We start from the raw sequence: 14,394 nt of genomic DNA, 5'->3' as shown, positions 1-14,394 counted from the left end.
AATTATAATATAATATATTATATAATATTATATAAAATATGATATTTATATAAAATCATCAGCAAGAATTATCTGTAATAGGAATAAGCTAGATGTCTTTCCAATACAGTCTGGAGGAAAGCAAAGATGCTGTTATCATCTTTAAAATTTAATATTGTTAAATATTAATGCTAGTTACAGTAATAATAAAATTAAATTACAAGAATTAGAATAAGCAATGAAGAAACATTTAAGATTTATCCTTATATCTAAAAAACACTATTCTAAATTAACAAACTTAGCAAAGTTGCAGAATACAAAATAAAATCATATAAATCATCAACTTTCCTATACATTACCAAAAAAGTCCAGCAGCAAAAATAAATAAATAAATAAGACAAAATAAAATATTCATAATGGGAACTATAAAGCCTTCAACGTCTTGTAAACAAACTGGATGAAGGATAGGGGAAGACTGAATTGGGTAATTTTGGTATTGGCTAAAAAACAGTGATGGATCTGTGGAATAGATTAGGTACAAATTACATTATAGTAAATAATCACAGTAACCTAATATATGATAAACCCCCAAATCCAAGCTTTTGGAACAAATGGAAAAGTTTAAGATAAACTAGGTATAAACCACCATCTCATACCATATACCAAGATAAGGTCAAAATCATGTGTAAATCATGGGTACTTGATTTACACATAAAGAAAGGCTGATACCCAGAAGCAGATCAGTAGAGCTAAGAATAGTTTGTCTATCAAATCTATGGACAGGGAAAGAATTTATGACCAAACAGGAGATGAATCATAATCTTATGCATAGTTTGTTTAATATGGCTGCTTACATGATGCCTTTCCCATTAGACTGTTGGCAACTCAAGAACAGAGACTTTCTTTTAGTTTTGTTTTTTTTTTTTAATCCCAAGATTTTAACAGCGTATAACACAAAATAGGTTGTTCTTCAGATATTTTTCAGTCATGTCTAACTCTTCTTGACTTCTTTGGGGTTTTCTTGGTAAAGATACTGAAGTGGTTTGCCATTTTCTTCTCCAGATCATTTTACAGATCATGATGAACTGAGACAATCACAGTTAAGTAATTTGCTCAGGTTTATACAGCTAGAAGCCAGATTGAACTCATTTAATGTTTACTAACAGAAGTGGAAGACAGAGGAAAATGTGTGAGGCAAAGCTGGACCAGACAGCATATGAAAGGAATGATAAACTTCTTGTTGGTACTTCAGCAAAATATTCAATGATTTACTCATAATGGGAACTAAAAAATGAAAGCCTTCACTGTCTTGGAAACAAACGTAATATAAAAACAAAAGTGCTAGTTTCCTGGTTGTAAAACTTGGATCAAGTAATGGTACTAATAGTTATTAGCTCAGTGGCCATGGTTAATTTAGGATTAAGTCCTAACTTAACTCAAAACACAAGACTCAAAAATAAACATTGAATTTAAACTTAGACTTGCTAAAATCAAAAAAACTACTAGATGTCAATTAGGCATGAAAGTAGTTTAAAAGTCCAAATTCAATTCAATAAGTATAAATACTAAATTCCTCCTATGTGGGACAGACCTTATGATAAAGAACAAAACATGGCTATTACAACTTTGTATTTGACAGATTTGACAGTGCTTTTATTTTTTTAGTTTGCAATTTTATTACTATATTTACATCACCTTTTTAAGTATGTCACTCTTCCCCTTATCCATATCCACAAAAAAAAAGTCACACTTCAGCAAAACTAATCTACCATCTCAACTGAGTCTAACAGCATAAATGATGCTGTATACCCAAAATCCTCCAATTTTGCTAAAGGTGCATTTTCTCATTCATTCTTAAATGACTAGTTTGTTGACCAAAATGAAATACTTTTTGATTAATGTAGAGTTCTCACATCAATAAAACAGTTATGCTAAATTAGGAAGGTATTACATTTAAAAGTGCATATGGTCATTTTATTATTTTAAAATTGATTCACTTTAGAAAAAAATCTCATCTGAATCTGAAGAAAAAGGATTAGATTAGTATTAGATTCTGATTTTTTTTGTAACCTTGGACCATTTGATTTATTCATATATAAAATGCTGATATATTTCTAAGGTGTCTGCATTAAATTCTATGATATACTGTGATTTGTCTTTAGAACTTTCAAAATATCTAAGCATACTTTATTTAAGAACAAATTTTCTCAAAATGGAATAAAAAAATTTTGACTTTACAATGAGAAATGAACTTTCAATATGCTTATATGAATCAAACAAATGAAAAACCAAAATAATCAATAAGCATTATAGAATTAACCAAGTTTGAGGTAAATCACATAACTCAATAAGTAAACATTTTTTTCAGTTCACTGAAGACATTATCTTTTAATCAGAAATTAATCATGTTAATTTTGATGAAAGACAACCCAAATGAGGCATCACAATTAAGGATAAAAAACAAAATTAAAAGTTTAGCCAACATTGTCAAGGATGAAATAAATAAGTAGATCACTCAGTTAACATCAGTCACACTCGACTCTTCAGAACGTTTTGGAGGGTTTTCTTGGCAGACACAGAGCCATTCCTTTCTCCAGATCATTTTATAGGAAACTGATGCAGAGGTAACCGACTTGTCCAGATCACACAGCTAAGTATCTGAAACTAGACTGCACCACCTTGCCCCCCTTCCAAATTGGCCCAATTACTAACATATTCTTATTTCTAGGCAGTTTTTAAAATTTTTAAACAATTTTAAATACTTTTTACAGCCACCAAGTTTATATATTTAGCCATACATCTGAATTTTTCATTATTTGAATCACAATCTACAAAACAGAAGTCTAAAATTTTATGCTGACATTTGAAACTTCATTTTAAAGCTATCAACTTAATCCAGATTACAACAGAGTAAAGCACAGCATTTATTCCTATGTTAACCACTAAGAAATACTACTAAAACCCTACTTCTTAAAGAGACCAGTCTTTTCTGCCCATCTTTATAGATCTTCTTACCCCCTTGGCTCCTTCCAAGGGTGAAAACAGCCAAATCCAATGACCAGAAAAACACTTGGTGAGAAGCACCAGTAAATCACTAGAACATATAAAGGCTGAATGCCCAAACCTTCACTTGCCAGTATCTGGCCTTTTCCAAAAACCAAGTAAACACTAGCACACAGGTCTGGTTAAGGAAGGAGAAAGAAAATAGACAAGCTAGTTGCTGCTGCTTGTTTGCTGGGTTTAAATCTTGGCTGTGCCACTTACTGTGTAACCACTTGTAAATCAAAATGAGATGAGAAAAAATTAATTCTAAGGTCCTTATCTATGGTTCTATGTTCTTTCCCCAAGACTAGACAAAATTAGAAAGAGAACTCAGGACATGTGAATGGGATAGCTTAATATGGCCAAGAGTAAATGAGGATGTAGAAATAACAAAGTCAAAAATAGTAAGGATATAATGAGGCTTTGGGGAGCTACAATGCCTATCTACATGAACACATGCAGAAAATCTTGTGTATGGGCAGCTCACATTAACAAATAAGAAATCTAAAAATATTTGGTAAAAGAGAGAAGTATTCAATGGATAAAAGGCCAATTATTCATTAAAGGTTTTTTAATCTTCCCTCCAGGCATCTACTTTAAGATTTTACTATAGAAAACATAGCTTACAGGTTTAAGTACGTTTCAATTATACAACTGTCCAAAATACTGCCACTTCATAATCTGTTTCCTTTGAAATAGTATTTTTTAAAACACACACACATCCCTTTAGTAAGGATATGCAAAAATCTTTTAAAAGGTTAATATAGAAAAATCTGTTACAAATTAAGTGAAAAATACTTCATTCATTTAACTTTTTACCTTCTATAATATTGTTCCACTGTTTTCTTCTCAGCATACCTATACCTATTGGTAACTCTTAAATTAAAAATGAAATTGCTAGCATGATCATAGATTAAAGTTGGAAGAAACTTTAGGTGTCCATATAATCAACCCCTTTGTTTTACAAATAAGGAAACTAAGTTTCAGAGTGGCTAAATGACTCCAATCATCCAACATTTATTAAGCACATAATAGATAATATTGAGAATGTTTGAGATACAAAAACTCTATCAGAAAATATTCAATTTGAGTAAATCTGTTAGACTGTAGGGAGTAAAACATAACAAATCACCTAAATTTACCGAGCAGGGGAGTTTTGGTCAGGATTATGCTTCAGGTAAAGGGTATTAGTAGGTATGTGGAAGAAATTGGCTAATTGGAAGGCTGCCAAAATAATCCCAGGGAGAGTTAAAGGCTTCAACTCCGATAGGTCTCTAGGACAGAAGAGATGAGGAAGTGAAAAATGACAAAAGCTAGCAACTGATATGGCAACAGCTAGTATTTATACAGTGCATTAATAATTTGCAAACATACAAAATTTAGATAAGGACAGGCCCTGCTTTCACTGGAGGGAGCTTTATCATCTAATAAGAGGAACAAATTGATGAAAGAGTTCAGAAACAAAACTAAAAATACTGAAAAGGGAAGGGTACATGTTAATCTTTGTGCCAGTAATTCATTTACATTTCTAAACTAAGCAGCTAGGTGGCACAGTGGTTACTGGGACAGGAGTAGAGTCAAGAAGACATTAACTCATCTCTACTTGTCACACCTGCCCATTTGTAACTGGGCAGGTCACTTGGCTCTACCAATCAGTCAGTAAATATTTATAAAACAGTTTCCTCATCTAAAATGAGAGTAGCTCCTATATTTTCATGACTATTATAAGGATCAAATGAAATAATAATTGTTCAAACATTATGTCCAGTGTCTAGCACATGCTAAACACTACATATTTATGACAATTATTTAATGAAGTAAATCAAAACCAGAAAAATAATTCAGACAGGTTTCTCCTGACTTCAATTCCTCTAACTCTTTCAATTACATTACAATGCTTCAAAATAATGTTTATTCAAGTGAAACCAAACATGGTCACCAAGTTTCTATGCATAATATGGCCAACTGGATTACAACTGTGATGTCAGGGCCATTGTCTAATTTTATTCAAAATAATATAATGCTTAAGTTGCACAATAAAAATATTCTGGTCATTATTAAAAAGCTTCTAGTCTTCCAATGCAACAGCATGTTAAAATCAATTTTTTGAAACACTCATCTTGGGGATCTCCTGTCATCTATGACTGTGATTCAGATGTTTACACATGAAAGGAAAGTCAAATCTTTTTTTCCTTGAAGCAAAAGTATGGCATGATCTGACAGTAAGCCTGAAAAATTCAAAACTCTTCTATATCTTGAGGATCTGAGAAATCTTTCATCATACATGGGCAGAAGTACAGTGTTCCTTGTGAAAGGTCATTTTAACCTGCCTGTCTTCATTTAAAAATTGGTAGTCTAAAACTTGGCTATAACATATTTTTCACATAGAAATAATTACTAAGATATAAGAGGGTTTAAAGCCGCAAGGAACCTTAAAAATAACAAGTCAGAGCTAGAAAAAATTAGAAGGGACCATCTAGTATAACATGCTCATTTTAAAGATGAGAAAACCTTGTTTTTAATATCAAGGTTGAAATCAGAAAGAAGACTGAAAGAATAAACAAAGAATCCCATCATAAAGAGCTATTATTGGAGACAGGGAAGTTCAAGAGGAACTCAAAAGAGAATGACTATAAAATATCAAGTGTGAGAGAGGAAAAACTGTCTGGTATGCAAACTCAATTAGAATGTGTAGGGAAAAAAATTTTTTTTTAAATAAATGGAGTACTTGAGGAAAAACCTGGAAAAGAATGATGGCAATATTAGAAACAACTAGAGAAGGAATTAATGGCAAGACAAAGAGGTACAAAACTTTGCCCCGGCAAAAACCCCTCAAAATTAGAATTGGGAAGAAAAGCAAGAAGGAGAAAGAAGGTATATCACAGTAAAAGCAAGTAACCTGGAAAACAGAATAATTGGACTATGTCAATACATAACCAAAATCAGAGCCTACACATTATATTTCAAGAAATAGTAAATAAAACTTCCCATCTTAGAACCAGAAGGAAAAGTAGAAATGGAAAAAGTCTACTCAGTTCTTGACACAAATCCTAAAATGAAAATTCACAGGAATATTGCTGTCAAATTCCCGTGTTTCCAAGGGAAGAAAAAAAAACATACATACATACACACACACACGCACACGCAGCCAGAAAGAATTCCAATATAGGAAGGATTACACAATTAGCATAGCCACCACTACACAATATTATAAGATGTTCTAACTTTCAAAATTATATTTCAAAAGACAAAGGACACAAACATAAAAAAGAAACTTTTCTTGTTCCCAGGAAGGTTATGTATTATTGATACAGATAACACATACATAAAAGAGCATATACAAAATAGAAGGAATGGGAATAGGAGCTAGAGGATGATACTTGAACTGAATCCAGACAAAGAAGGCTATCACAGAAGCAGAGGTGAGGCATGAGGGAAAGTCAATGCAAAGGCATGGAACTGTAAGATGTCATCTATGAATAACAGAAAAATATTCAATTATGGTAGGAATGTAGGAGTATAGAAATGTTAGAATCCTTACAAGGTGTTAAGTCACTAGAGTTGATAGAAACAATGCTTATGTAATTGGTTCACACCTTTGGGAGAGTTTACATCTCCCAGAGATGACATATTAGAACTCGTACCTTTAAGAGTTTACACATTAGAGGTCACACCTTTAGAAAGCTTATATAAGCTAGAAGTCTCCAGGAAAAGGAGACTTCAGGAGATTCACAAGTGAGAAGTCAGTTGAGGAGATTGAGAAGCTAGAGATTGCAGTGGGGTAGAACCAAGATTCAGAGAGAAATGGAGGCTGAAGCTGGCAGACAAGCTGCAAGAGCTCTTGGAACCAAGGAGGGAGATAGGCCTCCAAGAAAATTAACCGGGCTATTTTAAAGGCGACAATAAAGGATTTAAACTTTTAACACCTTGGCTGCATTTGAGGCGATTATTACATGGAACTGAAACTAAGGCTTCCTCCAGAAACCTCCCCAAGAAACCTGCTCCCAGAGAACAATTATATTTTAGAAATAGAAGAGAACACCACATAGAAAAATGCTGAAATAAAATAAAATTGAAAAGACAGGTTGGGGCCCAGTTATGAATAACTCTAAAGGTTGTATATTTTTCCCTAAAGCCACTGAAAATTAGGGAGTAACTCAGTGATATGGTCAGACCTACAGTTTAAGAGAAAATCATTCAGACAGCAGATCTGGTAAGGAAATATGATGAACTCATTTGTGAAATATTCAAAGACCTCAAATGCAAATGGGTTTTTGAAACAGTTGGAATCATTAGGTCTATAGCTCAGGAAATATACCAGAACTATAGGTATAAATTTATACCAACTACATAGTATGTGATTGTTGCAGCTATAGGAATGGATAATGTAACAGAACACATGAAATAGGGCTAGACATCTAAAGAACACCTCCAGTTTAGCAAGAAGGGGAGTTAGTAAAGGAAACAGTAAGTTATTAGAAATGAGGCCTTTATCAAAAACACTGGTTATAAAAAGTATTTCCCAGTTTCCTGCTTCCCTTCTAATCTTCATTACCCTGGCTTGGTTTGTGCAAAAACTTAAATGTAGGGAACCAGCACTAATCTACAGGTGATAAGGTATCAGAGGTGATAAGGCCACATTCCAAAGACTGCCTTAACCTTGAATAGGCAGATATCTAGGCATATCCTAATCACATCCTGGAGTTTCCTACATGACCAAAGACACCTGATCAGCTCATCCTTGGGTGGGAAACCAATCCTTTGTCTAGGACCTCCACCCTGTACTGAGTTTGCCCAATCCTGCTTCCTTTCCTATTGCTATAAATACCTGTACTATTGCACTCATTAAAACGAGGCTTGATCAGATTATTTTGTCTTGCCTCCATTCTGTGGATCCGTCTTTCTTCTTCCAGGGTCCACACACTCTTTCTTGAGGGCCGAGGCAACTTAAATTTAATGGAACCAAAATTACACATTTCGTATTTCATAAGGGTCTATCTCCCATTTTCATCATAACTTTCTTCCCTTTTTCATGGATCTGACATGTAAATTATTCCTCCTCCTGATTTGCTTGCATTATCACCCTTTGTCTAAATCAGGTACCCATTTTGACCTTATCTTGATATAGACATGTCAATGCCTTGTTTCTGTCATAATGATTTTTTCAGTTTTCTCAGCAGTTTCTGTCACACAGTGAGTTCTTAACTCAGAAGCAGGAACTTAGCTCTTCTCAGAAAATCAATGTCCTAACATAATTCCAAGAGAATCAAGATGGAAAACACTATCCAAATGCAGAAAAACAACTTTTCTCCCTTTTGTTTTGAACAACATGACTAATGTGGAAATAAATGACTTGACATGTATAACCTGTATCAGACTGCTTATTGTCTTGGGGCCAGGGGGAGGGAGAGAAAAAAATTTGCAATTGAAGTGAATGCTGAAAACTATCTTTACATTTATTTGGAAAAAAAATATTATTAAGTGGGAGAAAGATTTCTTAGAAAGGTAAGAGGAAAATTAGATGAGTACATACAAGGAAAAATTTTCAACCATCATAAAGCTATTAAGACTGAGGCTCTTTTAAGTACCTAACATTTTATAGTTAAAAAAAAAAAAAAAAAAAAAGAATCTGCTGAATGTACCTATGGACTAATCATATTAACAGGCAAATTACATTATTATTATATTCTGGTCTATTAGCAAATTCTGTCATTCTGTACAGCAGCCCTAGGTCCCTTGCTCTATGATCTTCATAGCAAAGCTCAGAAATCCTATTGTAGTTGCCCCAGTTGGGCTTCATCTTAAGTTACTATTAATCTCTCCCTCTTCCCTCTTCTACTTTTGGTCTCCGATTCTATACTTCTTGTCTTCCAAGCTGAACAATGACCAATATGTAAAATTATTTGACAAATAAGAAGTCTCTCTCTGTGATTACCTTCTAGTTCCTATTCTTTGGGAATAATTAAAATGTACAGAACATGAGTCTTTGGTGTTAAATCCCCAACTTCAATTGAAAATTAAGACATGTAAAATTTATATACACATGTACTAAACCCCCCCCCAAAAAAATTGTAGGTAACAAACTCAAAAAGTACAAAACAGAATTGAGATTCTTCCCCTTTATGCTTCCTCCCATCTACTCTTTTAAATTTCCCTATTTCTATCAAAAGGGATCAAAGATATTAGGCAAATTTACAACACTATTGTTATCCTTAATCCCCTTAAATTGTTCCCCATCTCACATGTACCAATAAGAGCTTTTACCTGAATATTTAAAGTGCTTCTTCTAATCAGGCTGCTGGCCCAAAGACATTAGTTTCCCAATTAGATTTCCAATCTCCTCTCCACATGGCTGTAATATTATGAAAACACAGGCCTTACCATGTCACTCAATAAACTTCAACAACTCTATTAAATTTGAATCAAATACAATTTCTTTTTTTTTGCCCATAAAGCCCTTTACAACATAGCTCCAACTTACCTCACTAGGCTTATTACATATTACTTCCCTTCATAATCTAGCCAAACTGGCCTTCTAGATGTTTCTCTACACAATGTCATGTTTCATTTGTCTTTTGCAAAGACTTATCTATCCCACAAACAAGGAATGTACACCCTTCAACTCACAGAATCACCATTTCCTTCAAAGAGGCACTTTCAAAGTTTTACTTTCTTAACCCATTGTAGTTGTTAATAATGAGTGCCCCCTTCAAAATCACCTATAGTATTTTTGTAATAAATATATACAAGTTGTCAGCCCCATAAAATATAAGCTTCTTGAGGACAGGGAATTTTTGACTTTGCATTCCCACCAAGAATAATATCTGTTAGGCACTTGATGTATACTTAATAGATGATTGTTGATTTTTCAATTGTACCTGCATACTAGAGAAACAACAAGACAACCAGCCTTAGAATTAAAGACCTAGATTCAAATCCTACATTAAACATACACTTAAGTTATCAAGGGCAAGTCACAACTTCTTAGTACCCCCAGGGCAACTCTTCAAGATTATGAATTATAAATAAATTGCTGAGCTTCATCAGTAGAGGGAGTTTGCTTACTGAAAGTTCTCCAACTGGATGAAATCACGAAGATTCTAGAACAAAAGAGCACAAGTAAAATTTTCAATTAATGCCAGAGATTATTAAAATAAATCAGAACAAGACAGTTCACAACCTACATCTTTAAGAGGGAAAATGAAATTTGATAAAATCACAGGTCCGTAAGTATGTATTTACCTATATGATGCTATTTATCAAATTATATTCCAATAATGTTAAAAATCTTATTATCTCTTTTAAAAAGCTAACCATTTAACCTTTTAGTTTTTTAATTTCTAAAATGAAAAAGTTGAATTAAATTGATCCAAAAATTCAATAGTGAATAATTCAAAATTTTAAGTCTACAAAGTAACCACATGCAACACAGCACTTACTATGTCTAAAACTGGGAAAAAAAAAAACTGAAATCAAATCTTTAATTATTTCAATTCCTTAAGTCTCCATTTTTTCCATTCTCCAGGGCAGAAACAATGACATTTTTATATCTTCCCTGTTCTACAATACATCCAATTACCAAGCCTTTTTCTTCAAAATGTTTCTAATTTCTTTTATCTTTATTTTCAGAGACCCCTTTCATTCAAACATTAAATACTTTCATAAGAAAGTATTAGTTTTCTATCTAGTCAGTCTTTCTCTATTTTAAAATCATGTTGATATACAAAAGACTCATGATAAAATCTAAAGTTCTGGAATAGAAGATTGCCTGCTGACAATTATATTCTTTATTTTGCAAATGTTGAAGTATTTTGAAAGAATACCAAAACAAGTCATTAAATCAGTGTCACAATTCTATAAATCACAATGCCTGCTAATTAAAATCTCACCTCTGTCCTAGCTGCTTACAGTTCCAATTCCCTTTAAGCATTAAGTTTAAAAAAAAAAAAAATTGACACCGTATTTACATGTTGCCTCTATTGAGCTTAAAGGTCATATTAATATGTCCTCAAAGCATAAATTGTACTTAGCACACTATATAAAATATTCAACAAAGAATGTTAATCCCATTTTAAAGTCTCATTGCAATTTCCATAAACATTTCTTCCAAGTAATGTTGGATATAATCAGCTGGTATTCTGAAGTTTACTAGAGAAAAAGTGAACTACACTTTTTTCAAACACAAATGGAACACTCTGGTTTAGACGTTTTTAATCCTTTGCTTTTTTTTTTCTTTGCAATATAGTATGCTTCTAAACTTACCATTCCTTCTCACCTTTCCCTCAGTACCAAATCTGAGCTTAAGAAATGGAAATTGATTTTAACATTAATAGAAATCACAAATTAAAATACTTTTCAAAGTTTTGTGTACCAATTTTTTATGATCATAAACCGAGTTCTGCCAAATATTTCTAAAATATCTGCTTTTTTTCCTTAATATTAAGGAAAATTTTATTTTAGTTTCTTATTCGGTACAAAGCAATTTTAAAACATTTTGGTAAACGGTTTAATATCCAATACAAAGATTTATCATTTCCTCACAAGTGCTTTAGATGGTTTTCTTGTGCCTATTTTTTTTTAACTTACCGTTAATACTAGAGGGGTTAGGGAGTCGAAAATACCAACACAGTGTACCTTTCACTCTACTCCAGCACTTTTTTTACTCCCCCCTGGCTTAACCTTTACGTCTTTTCCTCCACTTTTTTCTCACGTCCCCCACCCCAACAGCGGTCAGCAGACACATTTTCTTCTTTTTCACTTTAAGAACCCTTGCATTACTCCCACATAGCCTTCGTATTTCGGTGGGAGAAGAGGGAGGAAGGGTCACCGCCTAGAGCGCTTCAGCCCTCTAGGTTTGTACAGCCCGCCCCACTTCCTAAGGGATGCTTGGGGTGCACGAAGTGCAGAGTTCTCTAGCAGCCCCAGATGCTTGTTTACTTGCAGCAGCAGCTGTAGTAGCAGCAGCAGCAGGGGCACCGACAGGTCGCAAGCTCCCAGTGAGTGGCGCACCAAAAATGCAGCCGCGGTGGGGGCGGGGGAGGAAGGGGAGCCAGACTCATCCCCTCCCACATCATCCCACCAGTCCCCGTCTCCCCCCCTCCCCCCCCAATTATTCCCGGTCACGCACCGCAGGGGCTCGGCCCCGGTGCCCTGGTCCTCATCGCAGCGAGCAAACTCCCCATTCCTCCTTATTTTGAAAGGAATTGTGAGGGAAGAAGGGTGTTTTAAATGGAGCCTTACCTGCCCCTGGCGTCTCTAGTTTGCCCCAAAAGGGTAGCGCGGCCACTCCAAAACATCGGCCCAACCCACCACGTCGCCGGCAGGGCCCCTCGTGACGTCGGCACCACAACAACAACAACAACGACGACCGCGGCCGCCGCCGCCTCAAGCGGTCTCCGACGCTGGGGGAGGGGGAGGGGGAGGAGGTCGGTCTAGGACTCCACAGGCTCGCAGGCTAGCCTCCTCACCGCCGCTCCCGGGCGCGGAGCATGCGCACGACAGCCGGGAGCCCGGGGGCATCGGCCAGACAGTGACGCGGGTGATCAACAAGTAGCCGAAACGCCCCCCGGACTTCCCCACCTTTCCTTCCCCTCCCCCTCCCCCTCCCCCCAGCAGCTTCAGCCTCCCAGTCCCAAATAACGCGAGGTCTGCGTTGGGGCGGGGTGGGGGGGGGGTGGGAGGGGAGGGGTGGGTGTCTTTAGCAGATCCCGCGAGAGCAGGACCCCGCCCCCATACCCCTACCACTGCCCCTGCCAGAGAGAGCACAGCTGTGGCGAAGCGGGAGGGGGAGGGAAGGCGGGGACGGAGGCACCGAAGCAACCCAGGAACCCCGCAGCAGGACAGGATGGGGAGGTTCGGCTCGGGACGGAAGTCGGCGCTGATTCCCAGAGGAGCCACGCGCCCCAGTCTAAAAAAAGTTCATGCTTTGCCTCTTTTGCTCCAGAAGCCTCCGAGGTCCTCCTGAGGAATACAGCCGGGCCAGACTGGGCACCTGCTGGCTAGCAGGCTCACGGGACGGCCCTACTCCCCCATTCTCCGGGCGGGGACGCCGACCAGCCGGCATTCGCAAAACTGAAATTCTGCCGTACACGCTTTTGTGAAGTTTCACGTCAAGTTTTAGGAAAGTCCTCACTGAGCTCCCCCTAAAGCAATGAAGCTTTCAGCGACGCAGTTGGAATTTAACTCTTTTTGTGTCGTGGAACCCTTTGGCTTTCTAGTGAAGTCTTAACAGAATGTATAAAATATTTATTAAAACGAAAACCATTCAATTGGTCAGAGGCAGCTAGATAGTGCAGTGTATTGGGGACTCGATGGTGGGAGTCAGAAAAAAGGCATGTTCAAATTCATTAACTTGTGACCCTCAGCAATCACTTAACCTTTTGTCTACCTCAATTTCCTCTGTAAAATTGGAATACAAATAGCACCTACCTTCTGCTGCAGTAAGGATTAAATGAGATATTTTTAAAACTTTGCAAACCTAAAAAATGCCACATAATAATAATTAAATAATTAAATATAATAATAATTGATTAATAAAATTAATGTTAATAAATATAATATAAATAATAAAATATGATAATAATAATTTAAAAGTTATCTGTGTGTAGTCATAAATGCATTTACATATCTGCATATATTAAGTTGATGGGCTGACACCAAGTTATAATTCTTAATAAAAATTTTTAATGTCTCTATTCTTAATCTCTGCTGCTTTGAGATTTTAAATCATCCTCTGCTCCTGGATATTGTAGGTTTTCCAGACTCCTGTTTCTTGAGTCCTCAGGCTCTTTCTGGATCTTACCCAGGTGTGCCCCAAGGCGCAACCCTAGGTCCTCTTCTGCCTCATTATCTCCTTTCATGATTTCATTAACTCTCCTTGGTACTTCTTATCAACATTTAAGGAGACCCTAGTCTCTCCAGGAGTTCCACTTCCTACTTTACTATCAGGATGCTTTTTGGACATCTCAAACTCCACAAGTCCCAAACTGAACCCATTTTATTCACTCACTCACACACATACACACATACTTCTCGACATTCCTATTATTAAATAAGGCACCCACAATTACCCAAATTCACCACTACTTATTGATGTTCTCTGTCCTGTTTTATTTTTTTAAAGAGAATTGATGACAGAGTGACAGCTCAATTCTATTAGATTTAAGTGAGGCAAAGTTTAAGAAAAGTCACAAATCTCATCCTTTCTTCCAGAGTCATTAATGTCTAATGGGAAGACTGGCAGTGGCCCAGGATGCAGTAGATCACCTTGGCATATTTAACTTCACCCACCTTCATGGCAAAAATTCTGTTCCAAAATCCAAGGAAGTCTTCACATGGTTGGGATAGACACTTCCCCTCCTCAACTTGTCCATA

The 14,394-nt window shown here is 36.1% G+C and overlaps 1 protein-coding gene across 6 annotated transcripts in view; it reads right to left on the bottom strand.

Moving 5' to 3' along the window:
* The window catches only part of PCMTD1 (protein-L-isoaspartate (D-aspartate) O-methyltransferase domain containing 1), a 41,603-nt gene extending 28,911 nt beyond the window's left edge, over positions 1 to 12,692 (bottom strand). The window contains exons 1-3 of one of the 6 annotated variants that reach the window (XM_031946410.1): positions 12,262 to 12,692; positions 10,087 to 10,121; positions 9,286 to 9,373 (exon numbers count right to left, since the gene is read on the bottom strand). Coding sequence is in view for 1 of the 6 variants with exons in the window: in XM_031946415.1 (XP_031802275.1) it covers positions 10,087 to 10,121; positions 12,262 to 12,317 (91 nt within the window). In the remaining 5 variants the exon portion in view is untranslated. The other 5 variants (XM_031946411.1, XM_031946415.1, XM_031946413.1 and 2 more) reach the window with 5 other exon arrangements.
* Positions 12,693 to 14,394: the final 1,702 nt, after the last annotated feature.

Source organism: Sarcophilus harrisii, chromosome 1, assembly GCF_902635505.1.
Source record: "Sarcophilus harrisii chromosome 1, mSarHar1.11, whole genome shotgun sequence".
In the NCBI taxonomy this organism is placed as follows: Eukaryota; Metazoa; Chordata; class Mammalia; order Dasyuromorphia; family Dasyuridae; genus Sarcophilus; species Sarcophilus harrisii.
Note: the sequence above shows the minus strand (reverse complement) of the source record. Positions and strands in the feature narration are given on the sequence as shown.